Source organism: Lagenorhynchus albirostris, chromosome 16 (genome assembly GCF_949774975.1).
Source record: "Lagenorhynchus albirostris chromosome 16, mLagAlb1.1, whole genome shotgun sequence".
Taxonomy (NCBI): Eukaryota; Metazoa; Chordata; class Mammalia; order Artiodactyla; family Delphinidae; genus Lagenorhynchus; species Lagenorhynchus albirostris.
Genome location: NC_083110.1, coordinates 20,992,149 through 21,015,515, shown reverse-complemented (window position 1 = coordinate 21,015,515; position 23,367 = coordinate 20,992,149). Strand labels below are relative to the sequence as shown.

Below are 23,367 nucleotides of genomic sequence, written 5' to 3'. Positions count from 1 at the left end.
TTTTACATTTTGGACATCTTTATTACCTTTTTCTGTTTTTGATTTCTGTCCATTCCATTTTGAAGTGACAATGATTTGTTAACTCAAACTAGAACAATTGCAATGTCATTGGTGAAATGTGCCAGCAGTGACACTCAGGACCAGTACAAGCTGGTCAAAGATATATCTTTCTGAAAACCACTTGTATTCAAACAGACTAAAAGAGAACCAACAATTTTATAATATATTAAATTGAAAAAGAATTTATGCTATTATGTATTGTGAAAGGGTATTAGGAACCCTGTACACTTATTGATCAGCTGCTGTGGTAATACACTGCCATAAAGCAGAGTGGGTGCACTTGGATTTCCAAAAATTCCTCATACCTTGTGCACAAGGGCTTATTTGAGTATTGACCCTTTGAAGGTCAGAATTTTCGAATGCAGTTTTATCTTTTTAGCTACTTTTTGATGGAAAATATAAAAATTGTTTAATAATAAGTTAATCTTTGGTTTCACAATGTGTTGGCACAGACTTTTTTCCCCATTGGCCCACTCTTTGCCTACTAGCTCCTTTACTGATTTTTTACTATGTTTTAAAATAGTTTATAACCCAGATTGGCCATCATCTTATGCTTTAGCTCCTTGATTTTCCAGTTCCCCTTAGCCCTCTTCTGTGATAGCACAACTTCAAGGCCTACCTCACTCTGACTTTTATTTTCATTTCTGTACCCTTAGAGAAAAGCTTGGGTCTCCCATCTCTCCATCTTAATATTTTAAATTTAAATTTAGAGATAACTTGAATGTTACACTTAACTCTCTTTTTTTGGAAGTGGCCTTTATACTTTTGAAATGTGTGAGGGTTGCGCCATTGGCATGGTTTTAAGGAAGAAAAGAAGAGGTAATTTTTTTGGTTAGTTGAATAGCAATTTCTCTTTTGATCCCCTACAAGGACTTAATGTCCCTTGAATACTTGGGAGATGTTTTCTTATAAAAGTAGTGACGTTAAATCTAAGAAATCCTAGATGGCCATAGGAGGCAGGGAGTGGAGCTAAGCACAGGGAGAAGCAATGACTTACAAATAAAAGCAGAAAAAAAGAAATACACATTTTAAGCTAATTTTAAAAATTCAGTGATGAGGAACAAAAATGATCTCTAGAGAATGTTGCCAACTAGTAATAAATTCTTTTGAATCTTAAAACACATATACACACACAAAAAAAACATTGGCATAATTTAGTAAATGTATAAAGATTCTATAGGGAAGACTTGGCTGTTATTTGAAGTAATTGCAGGTCTTTGCTCTGGCCTTGTAGCACACTTGATTCCTAGCATACACATCCTAGCATAATATATAACAATGTGGCTTCTTCACCTAGTGTAGACATAAGTACTATACTTTCATGGTTTTGTAAAAAGGCAGTAACACACGTATTATACTTTGAAAGTTAACACATTATGCTTTACATAAGTGGTAAAGGCTATATTGCTTTGCATTGTTAATTATGAACAAGAAATAAAGCACATTTGAAGATAGTATTCTGGGTATATTATGTGTTATATTGAAAAAAAAATCACAAAACAATTTCTAGACATTGTGTGGCTCTTTCACGTTTGAGTTTGTGAGTTTTCCCCCAAACTTTGTTTTCATTTAGAAATGTTTCTATTTCCCCATTTTTCTTTTATTTGTCTTCTTCACCCTTTTACACCCTAGTTCTAGCCTCAGTTTTACCCAAAGTTGATTTGAATTACACCAGATTGCAGCAAGCAGAGAAGGCGCAAATGGACACTGAAGATGAGGACAAGAAATATCTACAAGAATGCCAGAGTAAATTCGACGGTCTGCAGAAACAAATCTCCCAAAAGGAGAAACAGCTGTGAGTATATTTGGAAATAAATACTTGTATTAACATAATTTCCCCCTCTTCCCCCCCCATTTTTTTGCACATAATGGTAGACAACCTATATTTTTATTTATTTAATGATGCTGGCTAGGTTGTGGAGTTCTCCTTCCAAAAAAGAAAACAGAAAAAAAAACTAGAAAGCATAATTGTGATAAAACTTATGTTTTTGCTCCCTTTATTGTTTATAGAGTACTTTCAATTGTCTTGCTGTCTTCTTGCTCAAGGAGACTTTTATTCTTTTTGCTGTTGTTCAGCATTAATCTGACAGCCATTATGTTTCTAGATACTGAGTATAATAGGCCTTTGTAACTCAAAGGAGCTTACGTTATGAAAGAAAGTGATATTTTCTGAAAACATTTTTATTAGTACTTCATATGATAGATCTATATATTACCAGCTAGGAAAGATGTCAGTATATGTCACTGAGTTGAAAAACATAAGTTGCAGACAGTATGCTAAGTATTATCCCATTTTTTATAAAATTAAAACTGTGTATGTGTGTATTTACATATACATAGAAAAGAGTTTAAAGAATACAGATTCTGGAAAATGGTTATCTCAAGGGAGTGATGGTAAATTGACAAGGGTATTTTACTTTTTACTTTATAAACATCAGTATTTTTTCCCCAATAAATATGTACCACTTTGTTATTAAAGAAAACAGCAAAACAACAATAGAAAATAAAGAGTTATATATTGGGTTGGCCAAAAAATTCATTCGTGTTTTTCCATAAGATGTTCCAGAAAACCCCGAACGAACTTTTTGGCCAACCCAATATTATGTTTAACAGATCATTAACAAGATCACATACCATGTATGATGTGTAACTTGCTAAGCTACCTTTAAATCCATTGAGATGTTTTTAAGTTCTTTTCTATTCTTGATGATTTTCTGTCTAGTAGTTCTATCAGTTATCAAGAGAGTATTTGTTGAACTATCCCAACTATAATTGTGGATATGTATATTTCTACTTTTAGTTCTATCAGTTTTTGCTTCTTGTATTCTGAGTTCTGTTGTTTGGTGCCTACACATTTAGGATTGCTGTGTCTTCTTGGTGAATTGACCTTTTTATCATTATGTAATGTGCCTTTTGTCTCTGGTAGTTTTATTTGCTCTGAAGTCTATTTTATCTCATATTAACATAGCCACTCCTGCTTTCTTCTGATTAATGTTTTCATGTAGTAAACAAAAGATTAATGTTTACATTTTCTGTCTTTTTAATTTCAGCCTAATGTGTATCATTATATTTGAAGTAAGTTTCCTATAGTGCATGTTTTTTATCCATTCTGCCAATCTCTCTTTTAAGGATGTATTTAGCCTATTTACATTTAGTATAATTGTTGATATGTTAGAGCTTAAATCTGCTGTTTTGTGTATTTTCATTCCTCTATTCGATTTTTCGTGTCTTCTCATGGGTTACTTGAACATTATTTAGAATTCCCTTTTGATTTATCTATAGTATTTTTTAGTGTATCTCTTTGTATAGATTTTTTAAAGTGTTTACTCTAGACATTGTACCATGTATCTGCAACTTTTCACCACTGGTATCAACATTTTACTATATCGAGGGAAGTGTGGAAGCCTTACCTCCACTTAGGTCTTTTTACGTTCTCTTTTTTACAATATAATTTGCTTAAATATTTCCTCTATGCAATATTGAGAACCACATCAGACAATGATATAGTTTCTGCTTCAACCATTAAGCATAATTTAGAAAACTCTCTATTGTTCTTTCTTCATTCCTGATGCTCCAAGTTTCCTTCTTTGTGTCTGAAGAACTTCATTTAGCCATTCTTCTAAGGTAGGTCTGTTGGCAACAAATTCCCTTAGTTCTCTTTCATCTGAGAATGTCTTGATTTCACCTTATTTCTGAAGGATATTTTCAGAATATCCTTAAAATTCTGAGTTGACAGTTCTTTTCTTTCAGCATTTGAAAAGTGTTGTGCCATTTTCTTTTGGTCTTTGTAGTTTTTTTTTTTTGCGGTACGCAGGCCTCTCACTGTTGTGGCCTCTCCTGTTGCGGAACACAGGCTCTGGATGCGCAGGCTCAGCGGCCATGGCTCACGGGCCCAGCCGCTCCGCGGCATGTGGGATCTTCCCAGACCGGGGCACGAACCCGTGTCCCCTGCATCGGCAGGCGGACTCTCAACCACTGTGCCACCAGGGAAGCCCTGGTCTTCGTAGTTTCTGATGAAAGGTAGACTGTCATTTGAATCATTGTTCCTGTAGTTACCCTCCAGATTCTTTCTTTGGATTTATCCTTTTTTGCCTTTGGTCAGCTTCTTGGGTCATTAGGCTTATCTTTGCCAAATTTGAAAAAATTTCAGCTATTATTTCTTCAGATATTTGTTTTTCAGTTCCACCTGCTTTCTCCTCTTCTTCTGGGACTCTGATATCATGAATGTTAGGTCTTTTTTTTTAGTAGTCCCATAGGACCCTGACACTATATATATTTTTTTCGGTCAGTTTTCTTTCTGTTGTTCAGATCGGGCAGTCTCTGTTGTTCTGTTTTGAAATTCATTCATTCTTTCCTCATCATCTTCATTCTCCTATTGAGACCATACAGTGAGATTATTTCATTTTTCAGTTCTAAGATTTCCGTTTGACTCTTTTTCCCTTCCAAAATTTCCTTTCTTCCTTTCAAAACTTCCTATTCATGAATTTGTTTCAAGCATATTCTTTTTTTTTCAGAGGAGTTAAAATATAAACTGTATTTTAAATGATACCCAAGAGTCTAAGTCACTATCTGGGCAGGAGAGGGAATTTCCAGGTAGAGGAAATGACATTTTGGGAGTTTTTTGTTTTGTTGTTTTAGTTGAACTATAGGTGATTTACAATATTGTGTTAGTTTCAGGGGTTCAGCAAAGTGATTCAGTTATATGTACATCTATATATTTTTTCAGGTTATTTTCCCTTATAGGTTATTATAGGTAATTACAAAATATTGAGTATACTTCCCTGTGCTAGGCAGTGGGACCTGTTGGTTATCTATTTTATATATAGTAGTGTGTATATGTTAATCCCAAACTCCCCCCTTTCCCCTCTGGTAACCATAAGTTTGTTTTCTATGTCTGTGGCTCTATTTCTGTTTTGTAAATAAGTTCATTTATCTAATTTTTTTTTAGATTCTACATGTAAGTGATATCATATGATATTTGTCTTTCTCTGTGTGACTTACTTCACTTACTATGATAATCTCTAAGTCCGTCTGTGTTGCTGCAAATGGCATTTTATGGCTGATTGATATTCCATTGTATAAATATAACACATCTGTATTTAGTCATCTGTTGATGAACATTTAGGTTGCTTCCATGTCTTGGCTATTGTAAATAGTGCTGCTGTAAATTGGGGTGCATGTATCTTTTCCAATTACTGTTTTCTGCAGGTATATGCCCAGGAGTGGGATTGCAGGATCATATGGTAGCTCTATTTTTAGGTTTTTTTTTTTTTTTTTTTTTTTTTTTTTGCGGTACGCGGGCTTCTCACTGTTGTGGCCTCTCCCGTTGCGGAGCACAGGCTCCGGACGCGCAGGCTCAGCGGCCATGGCTCACGGGCCTAGCCACTCCGCGGCATGTGAGATCTTCCCAGACCGGGGCACGAACCCGTGTCCCCTGCATCGGCAGGCGGACTCTCAACCACTGCACCACCAGGGAAACCCTATTTTTAGTTTTTAAAGGAACCTCCATACTGTTCTCCGTAGTGGTTTTACCAATTTACATACCCACCAACAGTGTAGGAGGGTTCCTCAAGCATATTCTTAGTTGGTCATGGGAACATTTTTATGGTGGCTGCTTTAAAATTCTTATTAGTTAAATCCAACATCTTGAATTATCTGACATGTTGCCATCTGTATTTTTCCTGGGATCTGTTGATTTTTCCTGGGTCTTGGTATGACAGGTATTCTTCAACTGCATTCTGGACATTTTGGGAACTATGTTATGAGACTGCATCTTACTTAAATCTTATGTTTTAGCAGTCCTCTACTGAAACCACACCAGCAGGGGAACGTGGACACTGACTCTTCATACCAAGTAGGGGTAGAAGCCCAGGACCATCCTGGATGGAATGGAGAAGGGTGCCTAACTAGTGGGCAGGGCTTGAAATCTGTGCTTTCCACTCAGTCTCCACTGTGGAGAGGGAGAGTGGTGCCTTGTTACCATCAAGTGGGAGTGGAGTCCATGCTTCCCTCTTGGTCTCTGCTGACACGACCCTGGAGGGGAGTGAGAGAGGTACTTCACTAACCCCAGGCCAGGGTAGAAATCTAGGCTCCCCACTTGGCCTTTGCTGACACTGTGGAGAGGGTGAGAAAAGCCTTGTTACTGATGCATAAGAATAAAGGTCCACGCTCTCCATGTGACTTCCACTAATACCGTAGAGGTGGATGGGGAGAGATACCTCATTACTGCTGGGTGATGGTAAAAAAGTCCAGGCTCCGCACTTGGCTCTTTCTCTGATACTACAACAGTGGGAATTGGGAGGGATGCCTCATTATTGCCAGGTGAGGGTAGAAACTAGGCTCCCCATTTGGCTTTTGCTGACAGTGGTTGGGGTGGGCATGGTTTTTTCCTCTGGTGTTTTTTTTTTGGAATAGGGCATTTATCGTTGAAAAGGTTTCTATCACGCTAGGCTGCTTCTTCCTAGCTCTTTGGCAGGAGAGAGTAGGCTTTTCTTGGGGCTTTTTTTGTCTGTGCCCATTGCTGTTTGTGGGTTGTGGGCTTCTACATCCAGTCAGAGCTATAAGGAAGGCAAAAAGAAGCCTCAGGGAACTCATCACCATGTTATTCCTTGAATTCTGGCTGGTCTGCTTTCTTCTCTCCCCATTTCAAGATATTCTTATGTTTGTTTATATATAATGTCTAGGGATTTTAACTGTACTTAGTTGGAGGGATAGGTAGAAATGTGTTTACTCCACCTTGTTCAGAACCGAATTAAGTTCCTTTTAAATCTACCACAAAAATAACATTTTGAGAAATTGTTATATAGAATAAGGCTTTAGGCCAGGGGGTATTACCTTGGTTGGAAACTTACATCATTTGTAAATTGTGAAACTAAAACTCACATGCGCCCCCCGCCCCCCCCCCCCAAAAAAAAAAACCACCACTCGGCAAACGAACATTTTCTCTTAATTTTAAGACTTTCACAAAAGCACTTTCAGGACTCCCTTGGCAACAGAAATCACAAAGAACATTTAAGTCATCAAGTTTATTAATGGTGCCAAGGGTTTTGTTGTTTAAGTCCCTGTACCCTGCCAAATGGAAAAATGTGAAAAGTAAGACTGGGACACTTTGCCAGTCAATAGAATACAATCTTGAAACTTCACTACTCTGTGTTACTGAATGACTTTTCTAGAGTTTGACAAAAGGGTAGGTAAGACAAGTCTGATATTAATTCTACAGTGATGCCTCTATTTGATCCCTGCCCAAAGAATGACCCAAATAATGCTCCAGGGACCTGGTCCTTCCCTGTAGGGCTAACCTACTCAATAGGTCTTGGGTACAGCTGTGGAGAGAAGATGTTTGTCCCTGCTGAAACTGTGAAAGTAATTTCATTTCTCATTGGGTGCCATTTTGGTAGAGCATAAACATGTTAACAATTTGGAGATCAAGGGGATCCCTCAGAAAAATTGGAACTGTTTCTGTAGAAATAGGCAGTTGGGACTTTGTCCAGGAAAAACAAATTCCATTTTTTCACCTAAAATGGAAATAACTTTTTTTGGTTTCTGATTATGAAAATATTACATGCTGTTGACCAAATGTAAGAAAATATGGAAAAAAGTGAAGAAAATAAAAATGGGATATACCTTTATTTTTCTGGCTGCGCTTGTGGCATGAGGGAACCTTAGTTCCCAACCAGGGATCAAACCCAAGCCCCCTGTAGTGGAAGTGCGGTGTCCTAACCACTGGACCGCCAGGGAATTCCCTGGATATACCTTTTTCTAGCATTTTGATGAACATTCTTTTTGGGTATGCATAGATATTTTTTGCTTTTTATCAATAGAAAGAGGATCATGCTACATGCTCTTTAGTATCTTGTTTATTGTATTTACTACATTATGGACATTGTATCATATCAGTTACTATAGGTCTACACTATCGTATCTCAGTTAACCTAAAGGAATCATTTAGCCTGAAAAATTGTGCTTTATTGTTTGAATTTGCATATCTTTGATTACTAGTAATAGCCTTTTGTATTTCTTTATTTTGTGAATTGCCAGTTCATAGCCTCTAGTTTTTCCTCTGTGGTGTTCAGCTTTTTAATATTTATTTATATAAGAAAGAGCTCTTTATGTGTTTATTGTGGGTTTTTCACATACAATGAAAATGTTTTCTAAGTTTATAGTTTTTTTGTGTGTGTTTTTAAAAAATTAATTTATTTTTGGCTGCATTGGGTCTTAGTTGCTGCTCACGGGCTTTCTCTAGTTGTGGCTAGTGGGGGCTACTCCTCTTTGCGGTGCGGGGTCTTCTCATTGCGGTGGCTTCTCTTGTTGCGGAGCATGGGCTATAGGCATGCAGGCTTCAGTAGTTGTGGCTCGTGGGGTCTAGAGCACAGGCTCAGTAGTTGTGGCATACGGGCTTAGTTGCTCCGCAGCATGTGGGATCTTCCCGGACCGGGGCACGAACCCGTGTCCCCTGCATCGACAGGTGGACTCTCAACCACTGCGCCACCAGGGAAGCCCCTATAGTTTGTTTGTTTGTTTATTTATTTATATCTTTTTTTTGCGGTACGCGGGCCTCTCACTGTTGTGGCCTCTCCCGTTGCGGAGCACAGGCTCCAGACGCACAGGCTCAGCGGCCATGGCTCACGGGCCCAGCCGCTCCACGGCCCATGGGATCTTCCTGGACCGGGGCACGAACCCACGTCCCCTGCATCGGCAGGCGGACTCTCAACCACTGTGCCACCAGGGAAGCTCTATTTTTAAACTTTGTTTATAGTGTTTTTTTCATTTAGACGTTTTACATTTTTATATAGTTCTATTTTCCCTTTTTTTTTCCCTTTATGGTTTCTGCCCTTCGTGGTCTACATGTGTTTTGACAATATATTTTAAATAACTTAAAAACAAAATTTTTCCTTTGCTTTTTCTCTCAGTTTTTTCTGATTCTGGATGATGCGGCCACTCAACAATGCACTCACTCTGTACTTTGCTTACTTCAGTGTTAGTAGCATATACCTGTCCCTCTGTATCCCTTTTAAATTTGTGGTGGAATGGTATTTATCAACAATTTGTAAATTCCATTTTGAGGTATCTTGTCTCTTCAACCTTAATTATAAAATCTAAAATTGCTTCACTGAAAATAATTTGGCTGTAGATGGAAATGCTAACTTTATGAGGAAACAAAAGTAATTATATTAACACAAAAATATAATATAATGTAATACGGTGATATTCTCAATATTATGACATAACATTATAATTTAAAATGTATAGTATTAGGAACTATGGCATTATTAGTATACACCTCACCTGTTACAACTACTTATGAGCAATAATTATTGGAATTATTTTGGGGGGGTTTCCTAAAATGTAAGAATTTGACTACTTTTGTTTTTCCAGCTAGCACCTGTTGTTTGAATGATGAAATAGAGCTTTCAAATGTGAACTGGCATTTTCAGACAGTGTGAATTTTCCTCTAGTGTCTCCCTGGTCTTAGCTCTGTACTGTAATGGGTCAGCTTCCAACAGTAATCTGCAAAGTAGCGCTTGGCACCAGGGCTGATTTTTCTGTTTCTGATGTTGAATTGATTTTGTGGTTGCTGTAATCCTTATATCAGAATAATACTTTTCATTAGTTTGTGGTAAAAATTTTCACATGGCCCAGAACATGGTTCCATTTCTAAGATATAACCAGTCTTTATAGTATGGTGTGCCCTTCCAGGCATTTTCCATGCTTATACAGCATTTATGTATACAGAGTTAATAAATGACAAATTGTCATTTAGCAGGAGGTTTTTGTGATTGACAAATTAACTGAGACTTTGAGATCTGAAAACCCTGTGCTACTGAACTTGTTTTCTAAAAAATATTTGTGAAAGAAACTACCTGAAGAATTGCATTACAAAGGTGAAAGTAATCAACCAAAGAGATGCTGTTAATGAAGAATACATACAACCGTCATGTGAGAAACAACACTGAACTTCTCTGTATTATTTGTCATTCAAGGGTGCAACTGGAAACCGATCTGAAGATTGAGAAGGAATGGAGGCAAACTTTGCAAGAAGATCTTCAAAAGGAGAAAGACACCTTATCTCATCTTAGAAATGAGACCCAACAAATCCTTAGTCTTAAAAAAGTAAATAATGGTGGTAAAACTTAAAAAATTCTATCTTGATGACAGTTAAGTTATTTAAAAAGAGGATCAAATAATAATTTACTTTTATACCAAGGAAACAGAGTATACTGGTCATCTTTAAAAATATCAGTAAGGAGATTAAATGAATGGAAAATAGCTGATAGTTGATAGAGCAGCTTTTTTTTTTTTTAGAGCAGCTATTTTTTATGAAAAGCTGAAGGATACATTCCTATCCTTTAATTGTATGTATGCAGTGTCTAGTTTGTTTCTTTTAAATTGCATTTTCTGTCTTTTATTGTTTTGAAGGAGTTCCTTCACCTCCAGGATGAAAATCACCAGTTGAAGAAAATATATCATGAACAGGAGCAAGCTCTTCAAGAACTTGGCAACAAACTTAGCGAGTAATTTCTCTTTTTTCATCCAACTAAGTAGTCATTGACCCTTATTAAGTTATGAGTGTGCCAAACCAAGTAGACAGAAGAGTTTAAATATAAAATAGAAAGATATGAACTATTAAAAACAAAGCCAAACAGCAACTTTAAAGATTAACAAATAAGGGTGTAGATTGGAGAGATTTTTTTAAAAGTTCATTTTAGTAAGTGTTAGCTCTAAACATTTTCCAGTAGATGAAATCTAAGACTCTTGTTTAATTTCTTCCAATCAGAGAATTCAGAAGTTCATTTAATATATTTTTCTCAGAACAAAAGTCAAATTTTCAAAATATATGGAGAGAACTTTTTCAGACTGTTCTGAGAAGGAGCCAGCATTTTGAAAAGTGAATGGTATTTGATGTTGTCTGGAGTTGAGGCTTGACTTCATGCATTGTGGTTGGTTCTGTCACAATGAAGTGTTCCTGGGTTTATATGAAGACAAGAAGGAGAAATGGCGTTCTCTCTTTCTCACATTTTCCTCCTTATTCCACATGGTCTGTGTTTTGGATTAGCTTCATCTTTGTGCCCTGATTGAACATATTGTCAGCTATCTAGAGTAAACTCTGGAGTGTTTAATTTAGTATTGAATGTACCACTGTCACATTAAAAAAAAATAGTGTCATTTTTTTTTTAATACAAAAAAGTAAAAGAAAGCCACAATGACCCATAAGCCTATCACCTATATAAATCCCTTTGATGTCTTATATGGTTAGAAAATTCAGAGAGCACCAAAAGGGGACTTCCCTGGCGGTCCAGTGGTTAAGACGCTGTGCTTCCACTGCAGGGCACGTGGGTTCCATCCCTGGTCAGGGAATTAAGATCCCTCATGCCATGCGCAGCGCGGCCAAAAAAAGACAAAGAGCACCAAAAGGTATAAAATAAACAGTTGCCTCCCTCCTCCCAAGTATCAATCCCCAAAATTAGCTAACCTCAGAACAAATCCATATATGAGGATTTCATTATATATATGGATATGATTAGCTATATATATATGTCATATATATCTTTTGTAATCATTAAACTGAATAGAAATCATACTGGAATGGAGACTTAATTGCTAAAGTTGGGATTCCATTAGGAAGTCTTGAGAACGATTACCAAGGGCATAGTAAAGAGTAGTTCCCTGGGACTTCCCTGGTAGTCCAGTGGTTAAGATTCTGTGCTTCCAATGCAGGGGACGCCAGTACGATCCCTGGTCAGGGAACTAATATCCCACATGCTATGAGGCTCAGCCAAGAAAAGAGTAGTTCCCTAAAACCACAAAAGGAAATACCAGCTCTCAAAAAGATAAAGATGTTTTTGTTTCTACAAAGAACAATTTGCATTATGATTTCAATAAGCAAGATTTTTATTCTAATCTGGCATCCATTCATTGATCATTTTGAGCCAGACCAGGTGCTGATTTTCCATGTATTCATCCGACTCATACTATGTGCCAGGCACTATTCTAAGTGCTAGGGACTCAACAGTGAACAATCCCCACAACAAAAAATATATTTACATTTATTTAAGATCATAAAGGTTTAATATGAAAACAGGTTAGAATAGTAAAACAAGGAATGTGTATTACTTTTCACCCATCTCCCACTCAATACTAGAGACTTTATAGTTGTATTAAAGGCATGATCACTTAGATGTCCAGATAGCTGAATTCAGAATTTCGTTGTTTTCCTTTTTCCTTTTATTCTGGTTCATTGATTCTCAAATTATAGTTTTTTGTTTGTTTGTTTGTTTTTTTGCTGTACGCGGGCCTCTCACCGCCGCAGCCCCTCCCGCTGCGGACGCGCAGGCCCAGCGGCCACAGCCTATGGGCCCGGCCTCTCTGCAGCATGCGGGATCCCCCCGGACCGGGGCACAAACCCGCGTCCCCCGCATCGGCAGGCGGACTCCCAACCACTGCGCCACCAGGGAAGCCCCTCAAGGGTTTTTTTGACTACTAAATTTTTCCCTTGTATACTGACTTCATACCTAATCCCTGTGTAACGGCACTGTATGCATGTTCTTTTGAAGTTTGCTGGTTTGTGTGTGGGAGGGGGGGTAGGATTTTTTTGTTTTTTGGTTTTTTTTTTTACTTAAGAATATGAGTTAAAAAAAAGAATGGGGCTTCCCTGGTGGCGCAGTGGTTGGGAGTCCGCCTGCCTATGCAGGTGACGCGGGTTCGTGCACCGGTCCGGGAAGATCCCACGTGCCGCGGAGCGGCTAGGCCCGTGAGCCATGGCCGCTGAGCCTGCGCGTCCGGAGCCTGTGCTCCGCGGCGGTAGGGGCCGCGGCGGTGAGAGGCCCGCGTACCGCACACACACAAAAAAGAAAGAATAAAAAAGAAATTACCAGGACTCTTCCAAATGTAGTATTCTGTAAATGCTATTCTTTCCATATAAAGAAACTTAAAGATTTTTTTTCCTCAAAGGAGGGGTTTCAGGATTATCAGAGGCTTGTACAATTTATGGATGTTTTCCTATAGTGTCATAATTGTATCACATTTATTACATTCTCATGTTTTATTTTGACCCTTCTCTATGCTGTTTTCATTCTGTGGAAATATTTTCACAAACAAATACATATTTCTAAATAGAATTTAATTAAAATTAATAATATAGACATCTGTTCCTTGTCTGGGACAAGGAAAAGTTGTTCTTGTACATTGTGTTTAGTGGAACTGTAACTGATACTCTTTAGGTACTTTGGCAATTCTTATCAGAAGGGGGCAAGCTTTTTAGAGTCCATATTTATGAATAGAGGCATTTTAACCAGAAATATATCAATACCAGTAAATTTTCATATAGAAAGTATTTCTGTAATGAATGCCATTAAGTAAGCTCTTTTATTCCATACTTAGTTTTTCTATATAGCAGTTACTGTTTTGGCCAAAATTCCCACCAGCATCAATTTTCCTTGGATACATTTTGTAGATGTGAATTCAGCCAAGAAAATTTGATTAGTCTGTTAATATTTTTATACTGTGTAATTTTACATTGATTATTCCCACTGTAAGAGTCATTATGCACCAGATAAAAGACTAACACTTTGTTTTTATGTCTTGGAACAGAGCATTTGTAGGGCAAAGCAAGTTTCCTAATGTTCTGCTTCATTAGCAGAGACTTTAGTATTTTATGTACCTTTTGATCCAGTAATTACATTTCTAAGTTGTTATCCTAAGAAAAATAATACAAATGTTTTGGTCATTTCAACTTTAATGAACAATTTTGTGGCAAAAAAACTTGAAACAAGTTGAAAGTTCAGCACTGGATAATTATATAAACTACATACTTCATATTCTTTTTCATGGTATACCATGTAACCATTTAATATAATGATGTGGCAGATAGTTAATAACAAGTCAGTAGCTCTAAGCCTTTCAGGATATATTGTTAAGTCATGTGGGAAACTGTGTAAATAATTTTTCCATTTGAAATACACATACTCATTGATATTTAGAGATTATCATCTCTGGGTAGTGGGATCACAGATAATTATTGTTATTTATAGCCTGTATGTTAATATGTATTTTCAAAAGGTGAAAAACTATCACAATTACATCTTCCTTAATATTTCCACTCTCACTTACCACTCTTTTGCATCTGCTAGAGAAATAGTGTTCATAATGGTTAACCTGTCGGCTTTGGGTTCTCAGAGGACCAGGGTTTGAATTGTGGCTTCCCCAGTTACCACCTAAACTTCAGCAGGCCTCACTTTTTTCATCTTGATAAGTGTTTTTGAAGACTAAATGACATTATGCATGCAAAGTTTATAGCATAGTGTCTGGTACATCATAAGCCTACAGTAAATAATAGCTGTCATTAGTAGTCATAACCACATGAAAACACCAATATGCTTTTTTTTTTTTTAATTTATAAATTTATTTATTTATTTTTGGCTGCGTTGGGTCTTCGTTGCTGTGTGCAGGCTTTCTCTAGTTGTGGTGAGCAGGGGCTACTCTTTGTTGTGGTGCCCAGGCTTCTCGTTGCGGTGGCTTCTCTTGTTGCGGAGCACAGGCTCTAGGTGTGCAGGCTCAGTAGTTGTGGCTCACGGGCTTAGTTGCTCCGCGGCATGTGGGATCTTCCCGGACCAGGGCTCAAACCCATGTCCCCTGCATTGGCAGGCGGATTCTTAACCACTACGCCACCAGGGAAGCCCAATATTGTTTCTTTAAAAAAGCAAATTTTAAATCTCAAAACTATTTTTGCTTTAGGACATTTTGGAAATATAGGAAAATATTAAATATAATCCCACTAGCCAAAGAAGGTCATTAGAATAATATAGTATATACAATTTTATATCCTATGAAAATTCAATACCTTTCTAATGAATTACTAGATGGTCTATATTTTAAAATGTGTACTGAAATTTGGACCTATTTATAATCTTTTTAGATCAAAACTTAAAATAGAAGATATAAAAGAAGCCAACAAAGCATTGCAGGTGAGTGTAAGTATTTTCCTCAAGTAGGAAGGTATGGATATATGTGAAAGTCTCCAGTAAAGGTAAGGCCCTGTGTACTATTATTGAATCCTGGGATATATAGAAGCAGAAGCAGTGAATGGGGAGCTTGTAGGATGGGGTCCATCTCTTCCCTATACCTCTAGAACACATTATTAAAATTCCTCATGTTGGAAATGACCTTGGAAATAATTTTCTCCACTTTCCTACAAAGTGTGGGAAGATAGAGTGAAATTGCATTTGAATTTGATAATCCTTAAATTCCTGTGCTAGTCTATTACTTACTAGTTTTTGACCTTCATCAGGTAAATATCCCCATGGAGTCTCAGTTTTCTCTTCTGAAATTGGCTTATGATTTTGCATAGGGTTGCTTTGAATATTGAGTAAGTTAATGTATGTGATAGTGATTTGGTACAATTTATTAGTATATGGTTCTGAATGTATCTGGATGCAAGAATCTCTTTACAACACAGGAGAAAATACAGTCCCTGTGCGAGTACTTCAGTGGCAGATAGCTTCCTACTACACAAGCTACCCATTTGGTTTATCAAAGTGTTACATGAAAGTAATTTAAAAAGTCCAATTGTACAAGGAAAACTTAAAAAAACAAAATGGAAGCAGTCTCTTGTTTTCACCCTCTTGTCCCTTATCCACCCCAGCTCCTGCCACCAGAAGGAGGCTACTTTTAATTCCTTTAGTTGTTTCTTCTGGTATTTATTCCCCTATTTCTTAAGTACTATTTAGACCTATCTATTGCCTCATTAGCATGGTGGATGAGGAGTTTTGTTCAGTCTCACCCTGGTCTGTCTTCTCTTCACTGCCCTCCCAGTATAATTAAGTAAAAGTTTTTGTGACATTTATTTACTGTGTATTCTTCATTATGACTATTTAAATATTGTTCCTTGCCGGACCAGGTAATATATTGCAATTATATTTTCTTTCTTGAACTACTTTTTATTTCCTCTGGAGTTAATATTTACTCTCCCCCTACCTGCCCCTTTAAGTTTTGTTATATTTGAGCATCAGAGTTTTCTTATACTTTCAAACAATCTGTAAAGTGCTTCTTGATAAAAGGTTTTCACGTAGTAAAATGAATCGGGTAACTGGTTAGTTTTCTTTTTCCGTCGGAGTCATCCCTTCTGGAGTCTTTTCTTTACTGCTCCTGTCTGGTCTGGTCACTCTTTTTCTTTTTTTTTTTTTAATAAATTTATTTTATTTATTTATTTTTGGCTGCTTTTGGTCTTCGTTGCTACGCGTGGGCTTTCTCTAGTTGCGGCTAGTGGGGGCTACTCTGTTGCGGTGCGTAGGCTTCTTTTTGTGGTGGCTTCTCTTGTGGAGCACGGGCTCTAGGCGTGCAGGCTTCAGTAGTTGTGGCGCACAGGCTTAGTTGTTCCGCGGCATGTGGGATCTTCCCGGACCAGGGATTGAACCCGTGTCCCCTGAATTGGCAGACAAATTCTTAACCACTGTGCCACTAAGGAAGTCCCTGGTCTGGTCACTCTTGTCTTGGCATTTCCCTTTGCTGCCATTCGTTCTTTCAACTGTTTTGGGGTGTTTTTTTTGGCCACATCACTCGGCTTGTGGGATTTTAGTTCCCTGACCAGGGATTGAACCCTGGCCCTCTGCAGTGAGAGTGTGGAGTCCTAACCACTGGACTGCCAGGGAATCCCCACTGGGCAGTGCTTCCTTTAGTAGCCTCCTAGGAAATGGTGAATGAAGGTAAAGATTTTATGAATCTGTATGCCTTTATTCTGCTTTCACACTTTTTTTAGGAGATACGTAGGGATGTCTGCCCAACTGTCATTTTTTAAACTCTGTAAAATTTTTTCACTGTTAAATATATATCATATATGCAAAAGAGGACACATATAGTATAACTTAAAAACACTGGCACAGGGCTTCCCTGGTGGCGCAGTGGTTGAGAGTCCGCCTGCCGATGCAGGGGACACGGGTTTGTGCCCCGGTCCGGGAAGATCCCACATGCTGTGGAGCGCCTGGGCCCATGAGCCATGGCCGCTGAGCCTGCGCGTCCGGAGCCTGTGCTCTGCAACGGGAGAGGCCACAACAGTGAGAGGCCCGCGTACCGCAACAAAAAAAAACACTGGCATACTCTGTTTTAGCTTATAATAGAACATGTGTGCTCCCTGATTGCATTCCCTTCCCTGTAGTAACAGTCCTCTACGTTTTGTTAATCATTATGTTGTTTTTCTTATAGTTTTATCATTCATGTCTAGCTTTAACAAAATATTATCCAGATTTCCCTGTTTTTATATGTATGAAAATGGATTTATATGTGACTTTGTCTTTTTTTTTTTTTTGGTCCTTGCTATTGTCCAGTTGATGGGTCTGGAACAGCTGTCCTACAGTTTCTCACATTTCAGATTTTATCTGATTGCTTGTTCATAGTAGTCTTAAATTTGTTACTCTATCCCCTTATTTAAGCCTGTAAACTGGAAATTAAATCTAAAGGCTTGGTTGGATTCAGGTTCAGCCTTCTGTGAGACGTTTTTTATTTCTGCTATCATATTTTTAATATTCAGCAGGCTCTTTTTTTAAATTAATTTATTTTTGGCTCTGTTGGGTCTTTGTTGCTGTGTGCGGGCTTTCTCTAGTTGCAGCGAGCGGGGGCTACTCTTAGTTGTGGTGCGCAGGCTTATTGTGGTGGCTTGTCTTGTTGCAGAGCACGGGCTCTAGGCGCACACGGGCTTCAGTAGCTGTGGCTCGCGGGCTCTAGAGTGCAGGCTCAGTAGTTGTGGCACACAGGCTTAGTTGCTCTGCAGCATGTGGGATCTTCCCGGACCAGGGATCGAACCCGTGTCTCCTGCATTGGTAGGTGGACTGTTAACCACTGTGCCACCAGGGAAGTCCCTCAGCAGGCTTTTATTCGCTCATTTTTCCTTTTTAAAATAGCATCCTGTTATTTTATCTCTGAGGATATTCATTATAGTTTCTTTAAAGTTTTATTTTGCTACTTCCATTCTGTTTCTTCTGAATTCCATTCTTGGGTTTGTTCTTTGGTTGGAGTACCTCATGCCCCAATCTTTCCTCAAATGTTGGATAATCTCCCAATTTCAATAAAAGGCACAAAAAGAAAATCTTGAAAGCCCTGTGTTGGTTAGGTGGATGGGGGTGGGTTGTAATAGACTGGTAGGCCTCAAGCATAGAAAAATCTGTTAACTACCGAACTGATGGGTATCCTTTCTCAATGTTAGTACCTACAAGACTTCTCTCTGGGGCAGTTGACTTTCTCTAGAGAAGGATCCTCTAATATCCTGTTAGGAGGGTTTAAGCTGTGTGGCTGACATTCTGGAACTGGGCAGAGAAAAATAGCCATTTGTTTGCCGAGCAGTAGCTTTCTCCCTTCTAGTTTTGGCTCTGCTTGTAAACAGCTTTGTTTCGTTGAGGAAGCTACTTCAGCTGTCTGGGTGTCAAGTTTTCTTATTTGTAAAATGAAAGCTTGAAGGTGCTGATCTCTGAGGTCCCTTCCAGCTAATACACTAGGCTTACCGTACAGTGTACAGCTTTTCTCTTTGGGAGAGGGGCAGGGTAAGTTCAGTCAAATTAAAATAAGTCTGGAAATAAAGTTGGAAGCTCAACCCTGATGTCAGAAGGTTACTTCTGAACCAAATGATACTGCTTGGAAATCTGCTTCACATCAGGCTCTCCATCCCTTACAAATATAGCTGGGCAGGAAGCAAAGTTGCTTCCACTAGGTGGCTTTGGGACATTTGGCAAATCACTTTCCTTTTTATGGTGTTCTTCAAGTTGGATTGAATTATCTTTACGGCCCCATCTTGCTTTAAAAGAAAATTCCACGATTCAAGTCATATGACTCTGCTGGTGTGTCTGATATAAGCTGTCTAGGCTTTCCCTTTTCTTTTCTTTCTTTTTTTTAAAACCTTCACTTCTTACAATCCTGTGTTCGAAGGAGCCTTAGACTGCCTGAAGTGCAGTAACCCAACACCTTTTGTCTTACCTCTGCTATATCAGATAATAGCTGCTGGTTAAGACTGTGAAATAAAAACAGCTGATATTAACCTTGTGACCTTGATCTGTGAATACTTAGTCCTTGTCTCACTTTCTTCAGAGAACTCTGTCAGGTAGAAAAGGCTTTCAAGACAACTCAGGCTTTTGAGAAATATGTCTGTGGGCTCTTCTGCTTGGAAGACTTTTCTCTCATTAGCTGGTAAAGGTCTTATGCCTTAGAGGTACACTGTTGTAGGTGGCACTTGTTCCATCTCCCAAGTGGTAATCAGATATACTTGGTTCTTTAGAAGCAGTGGCAATGTAGCTTAGCCTGGGCTGTTTCTGAAAGGGAGATGTGATGAGATTAATCAGAAGCAGAGGACTCATCTTTCACTTAGGTCTTCTTGAAATAAAATGGGCACCACCTAACAAAGTTGCTTTCATAGGGGAAAAACAAATGCTTTTTCTAGCCAAGAGCTTGGTTAGTTAAGAATGGGTCAAAATTTTCCCTCCAAATTCTTCAATAATTGTTTTCAATTTAAATCAACGACGACAACAACAAAGAAAGAATGGGTCAAGTTAGAAATTTTAGGTATCAAGTTAACTTCCACCTGTTCGACACTACTTATATTTGCCACTAAAGTTTACATAGTAACTATTAAATTTGTGAGTTACAGAAGGTGAGGGAAATTAATAGCAGTGTAGAACTGAATTTAAGGTGAAGTCTTACCTAAAATAACGAAATCAATCATCTGATTTCCAAAATCTCTTCAAATTTTGTGGATTTGCTGTATATAAGGTATATATACATAATGCCAGACTCATGCATTTCACATAATGAAAATTTATCCTTAAGTGTTTCTGGACTGGATATTCTTTAGGGTTCTTTCCTTTTTTTTGTTGTTTTTTAAGTGTAAAGGGGTTTTTTTTTTAAATTATGTGTAACACAAAGTTAAGTCAATAAATTTTTAAGGAATTTCACATGTTCTGATTCTTTCCACTGCCAATTACCTTAGTTCGTCCAAACTCATAATCTTCAAGATAAAATAGCCCTTTCAAAAATAAGTTATCATGTGAGTCAGCCCACAATTCTTTTAGTTAGGCTTGTTTGATCTCCAATGAAATATGGACACACTTCGGGCTTCCTGGTGGCGCAGTGGTTGAGAGTCTGCCTGCCGATGCAGGAGACATGGGTTCGTGCCCCGGTCCGGAAGATCTCACATGCTGCAGAGCGGCTGGGCCTGTGAGCCATGGCTGCTGGGCCTGCGCGTCCGGAGCCTGTGATCTGCAACGGGAGAGGCCACGGCAGTGAGAGGCCCACGTACCACAAAAAAAAAAAAAAAAAGACACACTTCAAAATTCCCCTCCTGTAATCTTTGGGATCCAATTTCCTCAAGCGATTTACTTTAGGACCATGTTTAGTGTCAGGAGATGGATCTTCCTGGTTCTGAATTTGACACCCTCTAAAAATGTATTAGGTTCAAATCATATTCACTCCTAAGCCATCACACCCTAGAACAGTACAGATCATTGGGATATGGCAATACCTAAGATAAAAAGTTTGACTGTTAAGTTTTTCATAGTTTACTTGGCAGCTCTGTTTTGTAGTTCTTTCCCACAGATGTAACAGGTAGTTCTATGAGTAAAGGAAACCACAGTTAATCTATGAGGCATTTCCAACGATGTAGGTTTACTAGGGTTCTTTCCTTAAAGAGAATTACTTTCCACAATAGATTTTTGTTAAAAACATGTCATGTTAATGTTCAAATATTCTGTTGTAAAGAGAATAAAAATGAACCATGACCCAGTTTCACTATTTATCAATATATGGCCAACCTTGCTTTATTTATATTCAACCCACATCCCTTCTTCCTCACCCAGATTATTTTGAAGCAAATTCCACACTCGTTAAATCTACAACTATTTCAAAGAAAAGGACTCATTTTTGGTTAATCTACGTATCTATTCCTATAAAATGCTCTTAGTTGAAAATATTTTCACATGTAACTTTGTTACCAACTTGAGCATTAATATTTGTATTTTTCCTACTAGGGACTGGTTTGGTTGAAAGACAAAGAAGCAACACATTGTAAACTTTGTGAAAAGGAATTCTCACTCTCTAAGAGAAAGGTAAGGGAGATAGGAAGTGAGTCCAAAAGTTATGTTGCAAATATGGCTAATTTTACTCAATTTTTTTCTCTGATTTTTCCATTTAATAGCACCACTGTAGAAACTGTGGGGAAATTTTCTGTAATGCTTGCTCTGACAACGAACTGCCTTTGCCTTCTTCACCAAAGCCAGTACGGGTTTGTGATTCCTGTCACGCATTACTGATTCAAAGATGCTCATCTAACTTGCCATAATACTCCAGAACTAAATTCTTATGTATGAAAAGTACCTACGATGAATGTTATGTATGAACGTGTATACAGCATATTAAGACAGTCCCTCTTAAGCAGCTTTCAGACAGCATTGGTACCAGTTTTACTGTACCCATATTCAACTCACGGGAATTATAAATTGTATAATTTGACATTTCCTCCCCCACTGTAATTCAGAAAGAATTTGATAGGGCATGCTTTACAGTAACTTTATCCTAATTCCTGATGTAGTAATCATGTTAACTCTTTTCTTAATGCCACTGAGAGGTCAGATAGCATAGCTAACACATTTGCCTTATTTTGTAAAGACCTTAAAAATAGGGCTGAATTCAGATTGTTTGATTCTACAGATTGTCAAACTGATATTTGATGGTGCCTGTAATTTTCTTAATGCACTTTAAAGCTTCACAGTTCTGAAAAATTGGAAATGCACATTTTAGAAGCATTTATATTTCAACACATTTTTCATTACCTTGGTAAGATTTCACAATATTTATTTGCTCTGCCTTCCTCTGCCCATTTTGCATTAGAAAAGGCCTTCCTTCTCTAAAAAGTCAATGTGACATTTGCTGATAACTTTCAGATAACAGTGCGTTACAGAGGTATTATTTTGCCTGAAAACTTTTTATTTTGAAAGTAAGTTAAAATTCCATATGCATTTCTTAGGGAGGACTCACACCCCCTTTGAAAGTCAAAACATAAACCCTTCCCCAGAAAAAAATGTAGTAGCAGGGATTACAGGCTGATTTGATTCTCCCCTAAGCATTTAAGAAGTCTAAAGTGCAATAAAACTTTGCTTTTGATGACAGTCTTGAGTAAAAAAATTCTGTATTGTTTCCATTCCAGTAACTTTTAGGAAGCATTACACTGTAGCAGTCTACTACTACAGTATATGTACAGAATAAAATATTTACCATTTACTGAGCACCTCCCAAGCCAGGGCCTAGGGTAAAGATGTAGTTTCAGCCCTGCCATTAAATTCATATTTGAACTATTTCAAGCATGAACGTCAATAAACACTAATCCTTGCCATAGCAAGAATTTAATCCAGTTACCCTTGTATAATTAACCATTTGAACAGCCTCAGCACTTGGGGTTCTACTTTTAAGCCTAATTTAAATCATGCACTTTAAGTCTGAGAACCTTTTAAACATGTCATAGGTATCCACATTACTCCTAAGAGCACTAATGAATCATGGCTACCTCCCTCCCCGCTAGGATATGGTTGCTTATTCTATAGAATTGTTTCCTCAGAGTACATTCTTCCATTGAAGTTTAAAATTATTTAACTTTCTAAATTGCCAAAGTATGAAACCATTGTTTTACTTTCGGATTTATCTTCTCCCTAATCCAGTTTTCAGTGTTCAGTTAGAACTGACGTACTGATTTATAGGTGGTCCTTAATGCTCTGATAGGAATATTTGAGACATGAATTATATTCTTGGAAATATTTTGTACTGATGGGATTGGATTAACATTTTTATGATTGCTGAAAATGAGAATAAGCAAAAATGAAAAGTTTCAAATACTGCTTTTTATAACTGCTTAAATTTAAAATGTGATTTTCTTAAATTCCAAGGCTGGTTTCATTCAACAAATAAACCATGATTTTTAGTCCCCCTTTAAATTCTTTGCCACTCAAAACTCATGTCATCACCATTGATTTGGGCTTTTTGTAGGCAGGCTTTTATGACAGTAATACAAGTTGCTCCATTTTGTTTTGACTTTTATCTAGAAACCATTCTACAAATTTTGGATTTTATGTTACAGAACTGTCAGTTTGTACTTTGTGAACTTCACATACCATTCCCTCATCTAGGAGTACTACCACAGTAATGCTATCATGGTGCCAAGGAATTGTAGTTGTAATTCTTCTATCCACAGTTTTAAAATGTGAATTTTATATAACAAATAAAAGATTTGAAAAATTAGCCCACTTTAGAAGGCGTATGTTTTAATAGGGTAATCCTGGGGAAATAAAA

General features: G+C 37.7%; 1 protein-coding gene across 3 annotated transcripts in view; it reads left to right on the top strand.

Annotated features, from left to right (window-relative positions):
• The window catches only part of RUFY2 (RUN and FYVE domain containing 2), a 74,563-nt gene that overhangs the window by 23,102 nt on the left and 28,094 nt on the right, over positions 1-23,367 (top strand). The window contains exons 13-18 of one of the 3 annotated variants that reach the window (XM_060126698.1): positions 1,736-1,855; positions 10,041-10,170; positions 10,477-10,571; positions 14,972-15,020; positions 21,057-21,134; positions 21,224-23,316. In XM_060126698.1, coding sequence (XP_059982681.1) covers positions 1,736-1,855; positions 10,041-10,170; positions 10,477-10,571; positions 14,972-15,020; positions 21,057-21,134; positions 21,224-21,367 — 616 coding nt within the window. In that variant the 3' untranslated portion in view covers positions 21,368-23,316. Of the gene's footprint in view, positions 1-1,735; positions 1,856-10,040; positions 10,171-10,476; positions 10,572-14,971; positions 15,027-21,056; positions 23,317-23,367 lie in introns of those variants that run through there. The other 2 variants (XM_060126699.1, XM_060126697.1) reach the window with 2 other exon arrangements.